This window comes from Calonectris borealis, chromosome 9, assembly GCF_964195595.1.
Source record: "Calonectris borealis chromosome 9, bCalBor7.hap1.2, whole genome shotgun sequence".
NCBI lineage: Eukaryota > Metazoa > Chordata > Aves > Procellariiformes > Procellariidae > Calonectris > Calonectris borealis.
The window spans coordinates 19,918,555-19,934,786 of NC_134320.1; the positions used below are offsets into that span (position 1 = coordinate 19,918,555).

The following is a 16,232-nucleotide window of genomic DNA, read 5'->3' on the forward strand; positions in this document are numbered from 1 at the left end:
TTCATTCTCAGTTCTTTTTAGCTGCTCTCTTCTAGAAATTGTTCTTTTTTATGCTTGGTGAACTCAGAGGAATGCGTGAGAGACGTAGGCTGGGTGTTGCAGACAGGGCCATGTTTGATGAATGTGTTGAGTGCCTGTGAGTGGGGAAAAATATGTGAGATTAAAAAGATTAAAAACCCTTTCCAGAGTGCAAAGGTAGGTCAGCCTGGGGAATTCATTTGTGCCATGAGCTTTTTTCATCAAGTCCAACGTGGGTAGCCAGTTTTTGTAGGTAGCCAGTTTTGCCCTCTAGTGGCTGCAGCCTGAAAAAATGGGAAAACCTATGGTGTGGTGGTGCAAAGGGGTTCAGATCTGGGGGAGGAAGGCACTAGTGCAGAAACTTTAGAGCTCTGTGCTAAATGCATATCAGAAAGCAATGTGTGGCTGGGCAGTAAAATCCATGGGCTGGTCTTTCTGTTGGCTTTGGACTCTGTGACAATGGGCACGTGCTGAATGGACCAGCTGATATTATTAGCAGCTGGACTGAGCAAGGGTCGGTAAGTCCTACCTGCTCTGCCCCCTTTAGGAAACACTTGGCTGAAAATTCCCTTGGCCTTCCTGTAAGGCAGAGTTGTGCCTTCTAATAGTTCTATATTTCTTGCAGGGAGCATTTCCAGGAAACTTGCAGCTGGTGTTTGTCCTGCGACCCTCCCGCTTTATCCAAAGGACAATCGCTGACATTGGCATTAAACTCTATCGAGATGACTTTAAAATGAAGGTACCGGTAAGCATGCATTTTTTTTGTCCATGTGTTTTCGTTATCTCCACGTCTGCAGTTCTTAGGTGTGAGCAATTTCTCATAGCCCAGTAATTGAAATTTGATTGCAAGTGGCAACTGGGGACTTTGATCTGGGTCTCTATGGTATATATAGTAGTAATGCCAAAGAGCTAATTACCAGTGGATGCTTCATAGTATTTATTGGACATGTTCCCATGTGGAAGGTCAGTGTAGCTATAAAATGTGACTTGGTTTTTAAGTATTGACATCTTAACTCAGTGGAGCTGTTCCCCTGATGTAGGCAGAGGTAGATCTTCTCACTCCAGTGACAAACATAATTGTTTAGGACTACAGAGCAGTGAAAGGCTAGGGCTGAATTCTGCACTGTTTTCTGTATTATCCATGGGACTGCTGACAATCTGACAGTGCCCCTGTTAAGTGCTTGCATAGCACTGCCTATTCTTAATGCCTTTTATGATCCCATGACCTCAAGATTCAAAGTTTGTTTTTTACTTCTTTTTATATGCACTTGGCATATGCTGTGGATTGACAAGAATGTGATTTGAGGCAGGTTATCAATCCTGAAAGAGTTAAAAATTTAGATTATTCTGTGACAGCTCTTTTGGGAGTTGTTCCTAGCTGCATGTTTGCATGTGGTTTCAAAATGTTTTATAAATAAACTTGAATGATGATTATTAATGGTATTTCATCCTGGAACAGACTCATACTGTGTTCCACAATGACTTTACTGGAGTAATTTCATACGATTATTTTGGATTTTGCTTGTGGTTTTATATTGCTTTGCAAAAGACCCATGGCTCTCCTCCAACGAATTCTAGCTCTGTCAATGCCTAAGTTTGAAGTTCAGGTGTTTAAGACACTTTATGCTGCTGTTGAAGTAAGAGACAGCAGCCCATTTATTACAATGCATACAGAAAAGGAAGCATGAATATTCATTTGGTTTTTGGGGATTAAATTTTAACGTTGACTGTAGTTTGGCAAAGGTGGCTTTTTGGTAATTAAAATGTAAAATTGATGTAAAAATGTATGTTTGATTACAAAACAAAATCTTTTAATTTTATTTCACCTTGAAAAATAGATGTTCCTGTATTTAATAAGCCACAGTCTGTTACCATAGCAACTGTTGTACCAGTGACTGCAGCCCGGGAAGAGACAACTTCATCAAGGACTAGCATTTTCTATACTTTTAGCAATTTATTTGATGCCAGTGTTGCATTTCAAATAACTAAAACATCCGGTATTATCAACACTGTTTCCAGCACAAATCCAAAACATAGCCCCATACTAGCTACTGTGACAAAAATTAACTCTACCCCAGCCAAAACCAGCACACCTACTGACATACGAATGTGGTTAATAAAACCTCCTGAGGTAAATCTCTGTTGGGATAGTTATTTGATAAAATATCATTACCCGGGAGCAAGACACAGAAATATTGGAGATACACTAGGGTTCATCTGAGATAAAATCTGGTAATTCAAAAGGAACATGCAGAGATTTACCTAAGGAACCTCCCATCATGAGAAGGGAATTAAAGCATCTTCACAGCATACATAAAAGGCTGAATAATGTGTCCATAGCAGGCATTTCTTTGACCTTTGTAGACTGTGACTTCTTTCAGATGGCCTAACCCATCATGAAGCAACCCCACTGCAGCTCTGTGTTCCGTGCTGACCTGCTTATTCAGACCCCCCCTCTTCTAAACTGCTACACTCTTGTATTCTCCAGCTTACTGAAGGTGACTGTCTTCAGTCTGGCAAGAAGTATGGGAGATGCTAATGCTCTGTGAGATTGGTTTCTTAGGTGGGTGTTGGATTGCTCCTAGGCTTTCTCCTGCAGGATGAAGACTCATGCCCTGTTGGGTAGCACCATAGCTGACCATATTAATAGATTTGCTTTGTGGCTCATGCTGAGTGTATCAGGTTAAAACAATCATCTTCCTAAAAGAAAAGTGCATGACAATGTTCCTCTGTAGTTTCAGTGAAGTTTGGAGTATCAAAAGATGTCCAACTTGTCAGCAGCATCTCTGATGGGGAAGAGCTACAAAGCAGTTACGGCTTACTTTCTCAAATGTGATTTGCAATTCAGAAGTAGTGCATAGATTTCACGTTGCAGTCTGAGGCTACTCCAGGATGATCCAGTTTTTTAGTTTTCTGACTTTGATCATAACAAAACAGCATTTGGTAACACACTCAGGGAATAGCTTTCCCTTTAGCTTTGGCTGAGGTACTCTGTGCTTTCTTTGCCTCAGTTTCTTCACCAACAAGGTCTCCTCTGTGTTTAAAAGCAGGGTTCAAGGAGAAGATGAACTGCTGGAAGTGGAAAAGAATTGAGTCAGGGACTACTTGAGAATATTCAACCCGTACAGGTCCATGGGACCAGATGCGTCTCCCACAATATTCTTGTATCCAAGTTAGGATGTTAAAGTCTGGATGTGTGGACAACTAGATGGATTTAAAAACTAGTTGCGTAATTGGGCTCAGAAGGTAATGGTTAATAGGTCATACTCTACCTGTAAGTGGGCAACAAGTGGAGTGGTGTAGTGATATCTGCTGGGACCTGCCCTGTTTAACAACTTTATCAATGGCCTGAAAGAGGCCACAAGGTGCGCTGTCATCAAGTTTGCAGATAACCCTAAATTAGGAGGAGCGGTTGGTACACTCAAAGACAGGGCCGCTGGAACATAAGCTCAAGGAATGGGCTGACCAGCATATTATGAAAACAAAAGGGACAAATGCAAAGTTCTGCAACTGGGAAGGACTTCCTCAGGAAGGAAGAACCCATGTTCTTCCCCTCCAACAGCACAAGAGTGTTGTATTGTTGACAACAATACAAGCTGCAGCTTGACTGTCTGGGGAGCAACTCTGCTGAAAAGGACCTGGGAGTGGGTAGACAGCAAGCTGTACATGAGCCAGCAGTATGCACTGGCAGCAAAGGAAGCTATCAGCGTCCTGCATTAACAGCAACAGTATTAACATGAGCATAGCCAGCAGATTGAGACAAGCGATAATCCCCTTTCACTTGGCTCTCATTAGATTGCATTGAGAGTACCCCTCCAATGCAAGAAAAGTATTAATCTGGAGTGAGCTCAACAGAGAGCCATCAAGAAGGTCAGAGCTTGTGCTCTATAAGGAGATGCTGAGGGAACTGGGCTTGTCTAGCCTGAAGAAGGGAAGGCTTGGGAGGGTTAATATGACATAACAGCAGCTTTCCAGTCCCTCCAAGCAGGCTACTGAGAGCATGCAGCCAGGTTGTGCATGTTCTGTAGGACAAGAGATAACTAACATAAAGTGAAACAAGGGCAGTTCTGACTTGATATAAGGAAAAACTTTTTCACCACAGAGATAATCAGGCAGTGGACCAGACTACCTAAAGAGGTTGTACAGTCTCAATCCTTGGAGGTTTTTGAGAACCAGGTGGATAAAGCCCTGAGCAACCTGGTTTGATCTCACAGCTGACCCAGCTTTGAGAAAGAAGTTGGTCTAAAGACCTGAGGTTCCTGCCAACCTGAATTATTCTAGAATGATTCTGTAACAAAGATCAGCTAAAAACCTGTTCAGGTTTGTTCTCAAGGCTTTTCTTAGAGCACTATCAGCCTAGAATATACATCCTCTTGCCTCCATACATCTGTGCTCATCTCATTGTCCACAGTGCTTGCAAGTGTACTTACCATGCTCCCTTGGACCCTGCTAATAGGCATAGCTAGTTATCCTTTCTTTAAACAGCAGAGTGAAGTAATACATTTGACATATATTAAAGCCTAAGGCTTAAAATTTCTAGTCATTTGTGCTCAACACCTTGTTTTTCTGTTGCTGAAATCATGGTGTATTTTCTAGCCCTTAGAACAACAAGGTATAACTGAATACATGTATGTTTATTTGTGTAACCACTTGTGTTGCCAGATTTACAGTGGTAGCCAAAAGGTAATACTGCTTACCTGAAGCTGAATGCAAATCTTTTGCTTTCATTAAGCAGATCTAGTGGTAAGGAGGATCTTTAAGGAAAATGGATTTAGGTTTGTCTCTCCTTTCTCTTTCATCGTGGTTTAAAATGGAATAATGCCAGTGAGCTCAGTGGACATACAGTGCCATAAAAATGATGCAACTGAAAGGAAAATCTTATTCTCAGTGGTCTTATTTCAGGACTTCCCTGGACCAAGTGGTTAGTGTTGAGGAAGCTGTTTAACCTGCCTACTCCTCCATTTTTCTGTAAATAACGGTTATCTAGAAAATATAGAAATTATTTGATGGAAGTTTGTGTGAACATTATAAATACCATACTTTTGCTCTCGATGCATATGCAAAATGACTGCATCTTCAGCCTAGCAAGGAGCGAGATGATGTCAAATTACGCTTAGTTCAAGAATGGCCATGTACATGTTGAGAAGGCAAAATCTAGTGGAAATAAGCTGTGGCCATTGCATGAACAAATACATAATGAGAACTTACTGCCTATAGTGGAACTGCAGTTTGGTCATATATGTTTGAGGCAAACCCATATCCTAGGAACAATGATTGAAAGGGCTCGTTATTTCTCTCAGTCCATTGTGTTTGGATTTGTTTCAGATCATCATGTTAAATTCTGTCTCTGATCTGCATGGCTATATTGACAAAAGTCAGCTGACCCGGGAGCTGGGAGGAACCCTGGAGTATGGCCACAGTCAGTGGATACATCACCGAACTGTGAGTGTTGGTGTTGCTCTTACGCATGTCTACACCCAGAATTGTCCAGATGATGAATGTAGAGCAACCATTAAGTAGTAACTCTTCAGCTGCATTTCAGCCTACAGATTCTGCTAGGGATTCATGGAAAGAGGAAATCCATGACTCAAATAGAGAAAGGTAAACTCCCCAAAAGTTTATAATAGAAGTAGTAATCTGTCTCTCACTGTTGATCTGGACTAGGGCCTAACAGTGTCATAGTATTCTTACTCAGAAAGGCCCTTTGGCACATTCTTAGCTTTTGAATAATTGATGAGATTTGTAGGCCTTCAGCTCATGGTTGAAGTTAAACATATGCTTTAGCACTTTACTGAATCAAAGGTCAAGATTGTCACTTTAATGATTAATTATGTCCATGTTTTTAAGAGAAGAAAAATACTCAGGATACTAGATTTTATTTTCCTTTGTTTTCATTTCTGTGCTATGTAAACATGTACTCTAGCTGGGTCTTATTTTGAATAACCGAAGAACAGTTGGTAATGGTAGCAAGGCAGAAAGACTTTTTATTCTGTTGCCTTTGAGGAAACTTGTTACAAGTTTGTTTGTTCCCTTTCTGGGTTGCTTCATGCATCTCAGTGGATGCTTCAAAACAATGTAAGTAATTCATTAAGGTGCCCAGAAAAGATGACCGTTTACAAAAACCAGACCCCAAACTCTGGCACATCAGCAGCCAAAATATTGTCTCATTCTACCTAAGCAAAAATGGGCAAAGCTGGGTCCTGACCCTGGAAAATGAATTAATTTCCTGGAGACTGTATGCAATGTTTGCATCTGTCTTTGTGGGTCTACTTGCAAGACTGGTATGTTAGAGCTCACATCTAAGTAGCCCCAATGTTTTGCAGTGTTCTGAGCAGCCTTGGATTTGAGTCTGTTGGTTTTGACCTGCAGGTTAGGTCTAACAGTCGGAAAAAGAGCTTTTCTGAGGTAGCTTTGTTAAGTCAAATCACATTTGTCACTTTCCTGCTATGATTTTCTGTGCTTTACTGTCCGTATAAAATTAAATTTTACTCTCCTTGAGAACCACCAAATATTTCAGGCTTCTAAATATGCACACACAGAATCTGAATTTCCTCTAACGCTGGTTTGCTACATTTATAGCTGTGTTGACTACAGTGAGGTTAGGATCGAGATAGGTGAACAGGCTTACATGTTAAAAGTATCAAAAATATGAAACTGTCCTTGCAGGAGGGGTGATTCTGAAGGAATCATCTATATGAGCTTTCAAACAGCTAAGGCTTGAAAAATGAGGAAGGAAAGTAAAACGAGGCACAAGACAGGCTGTATTGTTTATTAATGACAAGATTCACATAAAGCATGAATATATAGTTTGGTAAAATATGCAACTAAAAGTGATCCAAGATTTGAGGTGAGTGTGGCTATGTAATCCTCACATCTTTTGGTTAAATTTGTTTGAAAAACTTTTACCAAGCACAGAGACTTGAAAAAAACCCCACAGCCATAACTTAGGTATATGAAACAATTTATTGCTCATACACACAGGAGAGAGTGGGGGCAAGCATGCTATTAAGTGAAACACTGATAAGCTCATGGTGTAGTCAGCGAAGGAATCTCTGCTGGATACGAGGTTGTCATTAGGGAAGCGTCAGCCTCCATGGCACCTTGAAACAGCCTGACTTTCAGTCTTGCTGAGCTACTGTCTTCATCCCCTTTGCTATTTCTCTTACTGTTCTCATATCTTGTCCTGGCAGTGCTTTTCTTCTGAAACAGCTTTAAACTGTTGCTAAATGGTAGTGACACAGCAATCTCACTGCATTGTTCTTTGTGTCTGCTTTCTTATCTTGAATGGTTAGGAGCCTATGAGCTTTCTTGCCTACAGAGTACATTTTTGGCTTTTAGTAAACGGCCTTTGGTGGTGGATGGCTCTATCTGTGTTGCAGTCAGAAGTGTGATATTTCAGCCAACTTTAATCCAGTAGTTTCAGTGCTGAGAACAGCAGGCTACAGCTGCTAAGCACTAAGCCAGAGCATATGTGGGTCTGTACTGCTTATGTTGAAAGCAAACATGAATTTATGGGAAAAAAGGGAAGACAGCTATGAACCCTGCTAGCATTGCCTCATCTGGGGCATGTTTCAGATCACATATGTGGCATGTAATTTCTCTCTGCACCTTTTGAATGATGATCTACCTCCAGTTTGTTCTTCACTGAGCATAATTTTAACTGTCATGGTTGCAAATGAGGAATCCCCATCATTGCTGGAGAAGGGAATGCAACTTGCAACAACTATGTAGTGTCTGACTGGGTATAAGAGCATCCTAGTACTGTTGACTGACTCAAATCATTGGATGGTTTAGATCAAAAAGTGTAAAGAATAAAGACCTATACAGGACAATAGAGTCCCTAAAGAAATTGGGGCATGAACATAAACAAACATCCCATGCAGTTACTTGCTAATAGATACAAAGGTTTTAATCACATCTCACGAGTCTCAACAATATATCCTACTCTGAAAAGGCAGCATTCTTTTTAAGACTTCCTCACTTCCCCTTTCTTCAGTTAAACCACAGATTTCAACAAATTTTGTGTTGGTGCACCCAAGTGATAAAGAAACAGCAATGCTCCAATGAATTTATGCATTTTAACTGTATTTGGAATAAGTTGTTCTTCTATTTGTGTACTAATATGAACAGATGGGAGGGAGTGACTGGAACGCATCTAGTACAGATAGGCAGGATGGAGATGCACATTTTCAGAAGTCGGGGGGAAGACAGGTTGCTGCTGAGTGAACAATAACTGTATGAATATAAATGTAAAAGTGCTTTGCCCTATATACTTTCAGAGTCTCGTCAACTTAAATAAAGCCTTAATTAAAATTTTAAACACAGCAGAATTTCCCAGCAAGCATGGGCAGAGAGTCTGAAGTTCCAGTCCTGGCTTTGAAGCTGATGTCCTCTGTGGTTTCATTATGTCTGTTAACCTCTGGGAGTTCCCCAGCTGGTTCATTGAGATTATAATACTTGTAGGCCTGTGAAAAGATCATTTGTGACACAGGATTTAATTTGTGATTTTTAGTATCTCCACCCAAAAAAGGGCAATATGGCCAGCTTTACAGGCATGTAATACTTGCAGCACAGTGTGCCTGAAGAACTAAGCATTGTTAAAGGGCTAAGGGTAAATAACCAGTCTGTGACTTTATGCTCTTGCTTTTCCAGGCTATTGAAAACTTTGCAATGACAGTAAAAACAACAGCACAGATGCTACAGACCTTTGGAACTGACCTAGCAGAGACTGAACTTCCCAACGATGTGCAGTGCACAGAGGAGCTCCTCTCGGCACACACTGACCACCATAGCAAGCTGAAGGTGAATGTTGTCTCATGACAGCTCCATCAGTGTCATATACAATTTTTGATTTAACAAGATTTTCTGCCATCATTTGGGAGTCCATTGTCTGGAAACTACTGAAGAGGAGAGAAACCTGGGTTCAGGAGGTCAATTTGATTCAACTATGAAAAAAGACTTTTTACAGCTTCAGTAATGATAGAACAGGAAAATGTCACTTTTATTGTATGAGAGGATGTGATGGGATCACATCTAGAATAGCATGGGCTCCTGATGAAGAGTTCATCAGAAAGGATGAACTCATATTGGAGCAGATGTAGAGAACATCTGTGAGGATAATCCAGGAATAGACAGAATGATCTGGCTAGATGATGACTGTTGTTTTGTTTTTAAAAAAAAAGTTGGGGCAAGTTTAGCTTTCCAGAGTAAGGCTCAGAAGAAAACATTACTGCTGTCAACAAACACCCTAGGTTAAACACAAGAGAAAAAATACTACTTAATCTATATTAGCAGAAGAACAAGTTTTATGCAAGAAGTGTGCAGTGATGTGGGGGACTCCTCAGCTGACACGTTAATGTTTGAGCCTCATTGTCCTTTTCATTGCTCATCTTCCATGCTGGGAAGACACCTTCTTCTGTGGATGACTCCTTGATAGCTGACGTACTGTGGCTCAGCATGTCACAATGTTGTTTAAGGAAATTCCATTAAGAAGTGCAATGTCTCAGCACAGTCTCTCAGCTCACTGAACGATCTGCGGCACACATTCAATTTGTGGTAGAATAATTTATTCTGCAAGTTGCCTGGTCAGAAATGCAGTCTGCTCAGAAGCTGTATAGTATTCCTTTTCTCAGAAATATATCTATTATTCGAAGTGAATAGATGTAGTCTCTGCATTTCTAGAAAATCCTATCATCTTTGTAAGCATTTATATTTTGTTCCAAGTATTTAATACCTATGAAAGAATCCTCCTTTAGCATTACAGTGTTGTCCATCTAAGAGATGTGAGTGTTGTTAGAATAAGTACATATAATTTGTTTGGCTTTTTTTTTCCCCTCAGGATGAGCTGAAACTAGCTGTGAAGCAGGGGGCCACCCTACTGACGTGCATTAGGGAGCCAGTCACCCGAAGCGCCAACAGCAAACTCAGTCCAGATGAACTGGAAAATGTGGCAACAGTAGAAAGGTCAGTGAAACTAGATTACCTTGTGCAAGTTGCTAATTTATTTCTAAGAAATGCAAGTGTAATTTAAATGATTTAAATATGCAGGTTATAAATTCCCACTGGTTCAGCTCCTCAGGATTTATTGGACAGGTAACTTAGAGAAGGGAATAGCTTTGAGAAAGTTACTTGATTAAACTGTCAGGGCAAGTTCAAACAAGTCCTGAATTTCTTGGTAATTTTTGGTTGGGCCACTAACTACCTGGCTGAAGATTTAATGTGGGACTTACTTTCCCCATAACATATGCATCCTCCAAACTTTTATGCCTGGTTAGAAAGTGGCATCTGAATCCATGTGAGATGAGAGGGTATGTGCTTGTGGATGTCTGTGGAAACACTGGGGGAGGAACAGATGATGGTGATACTCTGAAACATACCCCTTCACAGTTGCATAGAGAGAGAGAGAAATCCCTCTTCCTTCCTACAATGCTCGTTATTACCATAACGCTTTTAGTCACCGTGTAGAAGTTTCTGCTGTGCCATGTGAAGCATTGGAAAGAGAAATGTCATGCTAGTGTTTCAGCATGTCTGCACTCACTGGGAACAAAGCTGCCAAAAGGAAAGTTGAGCTGCTATTTTTCACTGAATACTTTAAAATCCTTTAAACAGTCATCCCAAAAGAATTTGCGAATTCATCTTGAATTCAGCAACTAGCTATGATTAAAAACATGTTTTTCAGGGATAGATTGAAAACAGAACTTTGTTTTTGAGAGGAATAGGAGGGAGCTATTGGTGTTTGCCCCAATAACTTGATTCCAGCACTCATTGGGCTTGTAGGAGATCAGGCCTGGTCCCCTGCCTGCCCAAAGAGTGCCCATCTATTGAAATGTAGGATATTCAGAGAAGACTTTCTTTTCATTTTTTTCTGTTTAAACTGTTCTACTTTGTAATATAATTGATAGATCATTGAGAGATTCACATTGAGGATGACTCACTAGTCTGGTGTCAGACATTTTACTCAAGATGTATGACACCTTAATACTAATTTCTTTGCGAATAAATGTTTCATCATTTACACAAAGTGAAACAATGTCCACGGGAGACATTATGATCTTCTAATCTATTGTTTTTAATGGACTGGGAAAAATTATTCAGTCCTTGCCTATTTCTGATGGGTGAAGAAAATGAACAACTTGTAGAGTTCCGCTTTAAACATTCCTTAAAATAATAATTGCATCATACTCAACCTGCATTAGCCTGGGGTGAATTATCTTTGAAGAATTGGGTGGAAGCTAGGGAGAGACAGCTGCCTTTGGCTGCCAGTGCATGGAACAGCTCTGTGTTCTTGTTGCAGTTCAGGAGGCAGGACTGCAACTGCCACAGTGGATCCATGTAGCTGTCGCTCATCAGTCACACTCCTGCCTGTCCCAGTGCAAATTTCATTCCTTTTTGCTTAAGGGAAAGTTGACACAGAGCCTTCTCATATGGGTGTAGGCTCCCCACCATCTCCCTACTCTGCTTTCTGCCATCAAGCAACGAACTACAGGAAATAAGTAAGTTCTTTTCATTCTAATTTCTTAACAGGTTATTGGCTCAGTTGGATGAAACAGAAAAGGCTTTTGATCAATTTTGGACCAAGCATCACCTAAAACTAGAACAATGCCTGCAGCTTCGACACTTTGAACATGATTTTAGAGAGGTATTTCATTTGTTCATTCTGTCTAGCCTTCTCTGGTAAATAAGGTCAAATTTTACCCATACTTAGAGTATACTGGCAATCCAAAAAGGAGGTTGGGAGAGAAGCCCTTCATTATGAAATAGGATATTCAAAAATTAAATTCTTGACAGCTATCAGATATCTTACAACATTTGAATAAGGCACAGTGAGGAAAGTGCCAAAATGTGAAACGCCAACTTCTTAATAAGTCATTTTGCATTTATGTGTGATGTTACCAAATATCACTTCTTCTGTGATGGTAAGTTGCCAATCCCACCAGAGTCAATGGAATACAGTTCAGAAAGCCCAACTGTCAGCCCAGAGGCTGGAGTAATACAGATTCTGGAGTAATACAGACTCTTGAGTTACAGGTCTTCAAAACTGTGTGCACCTAAATAAATAGTAAGAAGCAGGGCAAGTCTTTGAAAAATAGTTGATTGTTGCTTTATTCCTTGGCTTTTCCATTTTGGAACGAGCTGAAAGACTAAACTCGAGATGCAGACTCTTCTAAGAAAAGATGTAGGTGAATGTCTAGAAGCCATAGGTTTGTTGTAATTTTATGAGTATCTTGTGATGGGGTTTTGGGTGGGGCTTTTTGTTTGGTTTTTTTTTGGTTGGTTGATTGGTTGTTTTTTTTTTGTTGTTGTTTTTTAGGTAAAACTGGCATTGGATAATCTCATGGAAGCACAAGCAGGTTTTGCTGACGTTGGAGACAGTGTGACTCGAGTGGAGCACCTCCTAAGGGAACAGAAACAACTGGAAGAGAAAGGACAGGTTTGCACTCAATGTAGTATTCTAGCTGCTAGAGACATGATCTTCTAGACACTTCTCTGTCGCTGTCCTTACATCACGCTTACTCTCTTCTCATAAGTCATTTTAAACTCCTAAGATCCTAATTTCCTGAAGCCAGGGTTGTTTACACCCAGTAGTTCCAGTTTGTTACTTGGAAAGGTAGAATCCAGTTCAAAAATCAGTATTTCAAACCAGGAAAGGTTGTGTCAATCTTTGGAATCTGAAAAGCTCAGAATACTTAACAGGTTACCTTGGCCAGATAACTTTTAAGACCATTCTGTTCAGACTCATAGCAGATGGAGGAACACTCATGCCTTCCAATAAACACCTTTCTTTTCCAGACATTTGGACTTTGTAATTCCATCAGCTGGTCAGCTGCAATATACGTCACATTTAGTATTATTAGAAAGCATTGAACAAACGAGCAAGTTGATCAGAGGAGGATGCACATGAACAAATGGAAAAGATGATGATCATCTTTTTTAAGAATAGGATTAAGATCTAGAAATATTGTGATCTTTGCACAGCTCTTCTGCAGAAGCCTAAATAAATAAAAGTTATAGTAACATGCATTTTCCTTCCATTGTGCACATCATGTAACATATTGATGTGTGCTCTATTCCCGCTAGCCACCTCTGATTTCATCCTATTCTGACTAAGTTTATGAATTGTACTCAGTCAGTAGGATCTGAAGAGTTTTCCAAAATATATCTTGGAATCAAAAATAAACTAAAGCATTATAAACCTGGCAATTAGTGAGTGAAAAAAATACAGGTTTTTTGATTATTGGGAACTTTGCAGGGAAAAAAACTTGTATGATGAATGTCCCCAGTATGTGAGAAAGAAGGAGGCATACACTCACAGAATCACAGTTATCACAGGAAGGGAGGATGGAAGGGACCTCTGGAGGTCATCTTGTTCAATGCCCCTGCTCAAGCAAGGCCACCTAGAGCCGGTTGCCTAGGAGGGCAGGTTGTCCAGATGGCTTTTTAAAATCTTCAAGGGTGGAGACTCCACAACCTCTCTGGGCAACCTGTTTCAGTGCTCGGCCACCCTCACAGTAAAAAAGTGTGAGTAAAAAAGGATGGAACCTCTCGTGTTTCAGTATACTCACTGACAACGAAGTTGGTCTTCAATGTAAATATAAAGTAAGACATATCAGCTAGATTAATATCCCAAACCTTTAGCCCTCCAGGCTACAGCAGGGATTTACAGAGCTGGATTGTCTTTATTATGCATGTAATTTTAAGATCTAACTTTGGATTTTTTTCTCATTAATTTCACAGGAACCTTTGGAGAAGGCCCAGTCTCTAGCTCTCCATGGAGAACAGCTCATCCAAAACAACCATTATGCAGTTGACTCCATTAGACCAAAGTGTGTTGAACTCAGGCGTATTTGTGATGACTTTACTAATGAGACCAAGAAAAAGTATGATATTTTGGGAAAGTCTCTTGAGCTGCATAAGCAGTTAGATAAGGTAAGTGAACCTTCTCAGACAACAGCCCTGGTAAGGTTCTACTGAAAATGAATGGTTTTATAAGCTCAGGTAATTTGGATGAAGAGGAAAAGTATTTATTCCTTTTTTCTCCATTGCATTCAGAAACTGTTACTATAAAAATTGGCGCAGTAGCTTCCCATAATTATGGTCTTAAAATGATGAAAAGTAGGAAATAAAAGTATGAAAAAATTGAGCTAGGCCTAAATTTGAAATGAGAACTAAATGTATTCAGTGCTTAAAAATGAATAGTTTACTGCTTGTTCAGTTGTTTTCACTTCCTCTGCTCTAGCTAGAATAGCAAGCTAAATGCTTTGATAATGTCTGCATGTTATTGCAGCCTCATCTGAAACAGGAATTACCAAAGTTTTAAGGTAAAAAAACGCTTTGGAGTATTTTTAATTGAGTTTTATAGGCCTAAGAAGTTTTGAGGAGTTTTTATATGGTTCAAATATTCGTTTCGGTTTTTGGATAATTGTGTGAACACCGAAATGAGGTAGTACAGCTGACAGATTCGGTTTGCAGTAACCACAGTAACACTTCTCGTCTTTGCTCAAAATATTATTATTTTACATGTTACTGGACCATCTAGCCCATGAGAGCTGAATTGAACTTGCTAGTGTCCTACATACCTAGGTGGGGTGACTTGTGACCAGGAACTGTTGGGTGCTACGAAGTAACATTCACTCCCTTTAGTGACATGTTAGGGCAAATCTGTATTTCATGGAGTAGAAGCAACACTTCACAACGTGGACTGTCAGTGATGATGGAGTCCTCCTTGCCCCATTTTTCTTTAAAGGCAAGCCAATGGTGTGAAGCTGGAATCTACCTCTTAGCTTCCCAAGCTGTGGACAAGTGCCAGTCACAAGAGGGAGCTGAAACTGCACTCGTTGAAATTGAGAAGTTCCTGGTAACAGCTAAAGAACACCAGCTCTCTAGCCCGAAGGAGTTCTACAATCAGTTTGACATGATCCTCACCTCCGAAATAAAGGTAAAACCCCTCAGATGTGCATGCACTCACTTAGAATTTAAAAATTACCGATTGCCTTGTACATGACAGTGTACTGGGCTATATATTTCATTCTGCTCAAATATGCCTCTTTCCCTACACCAAAATGGTACAGAGGCAAGCACTTGGGACAAAAAGTTTGACTCAGATGTGTAGTCATGGAACACATATGTGATTTTCTTCAAAGTATTGCTAGAAACACTGCATGAGTCACCATGTCCTACTCAGTGAAGCTGAGATCTGTGCAGAGTGCACGGGCCAGGTTGCATGAAACTGCAGCACAGTATGATCTTCAGCTCTAGTCTCAGTCTGGGTAACAGAAGTCCTTTCTTAACTTGCTCAGTCCAGCACTGACAACGATCTGTTGTTTACCTTTTCTTTGCCTAGGCCAATGCCCAAAGAATTCTGCAAAAACTAGAAGATGTACAAGAAATGTTTGACAAGAGGCAAGTAAGTCTGAAGAAGCTGGCAGCCAAACAGACCCGGCCAGTACAACCTGTTGCCCCACATCCTGAATCTTCCCCAAAGCGAGCATCACCAAAGATTACCAGACCTGCAGGAGTAGGTAGGCCATGAAGAGCTGCTTTCAGGATACACACCAATGTTTTGTCATTTTTAATTTGTTATCAGAGTGAAAAATTGCATTTGATGTTCAGTGTCAGCCTTGTAGGCCCAGCTGTTAAAGATGAATGTGAAATATCTGTCACTGCAAACATACAAACAAGGGTGAATCAAAAAAAGTTCAGGCTTCTCTTCCTAGGTCTAATCTACAGAGTACATTTCTATACTGTTTCTCGGTATATCTTAGATTGCTAATTCTTGAAAACCCAAACCAGGCTAGTCACTGCAAGTATGCAAAGTAAGTATGAGAACGTCTTTTACATTGCATATATTGTAATGTGAATACTTGGCTTTAAAGGGTCACAAACCCTCAAGCTTCAATCAGATACTTGCAAAGGTTAAGGGTTAATTAGCGACACTGACTTATTTGTGCAATTTTTGCTTTTTCCCTCTACATAACTGTAGAGTAGTGTTGTCCTCTACTAACTATAAAAGTTGAACATTGCTTCTGTTTGGAATTTACTGAAAGTTCCTGATTTGAGGTTAGCATGTACCTTTAACCAAGATAGCTCTTTTCTGCAAAAAAGAACATGGGTGAAGCTAATTTGAAACAGTGGATCTTGGAGACAAGCTACTCTGTACTTCATGGCAGGAAGGGCTTGTCCCTTTTTGGCAGAGATGGTTATAAGAAATTTAAAAG

The 16,232-nt window shown here is 40.2% G+C and overlaps 1 protein-coding gene across 2 annotated transcripts in view; it reads left to right on the plus strand.

Annotated features, from left to right (window-relative positions):
• The window catches only part of MCF2L2 (MCF.2 cell line derived transforming sequence-like 2), a 162,400-nt gene that overhangs the window by 38,841 nt on the left and 107,327 nt on the right, over positions 1-16,232 (plus strand). For both annotated transcript variants that reach the window (XM_075157294.1, XM_075157295.1), the window contains exons 5-13: positions 644-763; positions 5,344-5,460; positions 8,671-8,820; positions 9,857-9,981; positions 11,542-11,656; positions 12,329-12,448; positions 13,753-13,944; positions 14,762-14,953; positions 15,359-15,536. In XM_075157294.1, the coding sequence (XP_075013395.1) occupies positions 644-763; positions 5,344-5,460; positions 8,671-8,820; positions 9,857-9,981; positions 11,542-11,656; positions 12,329-12,448; positions 13,753-13,944; positions 14,762-14,953; positions 15,359-15,536 (1,309 nt within the window). The remainder of the gene's footprint in view (positions 1-643; positions 764-5,343; positions 5,461-8,670; positions 8,821-9,856; positions 9,982-11,541; positions 11,657-12,328; positions 12,449-13,752; positions 13,945-14,761; positions 14,954-15,358; positions 15,537-16,232) is intronic.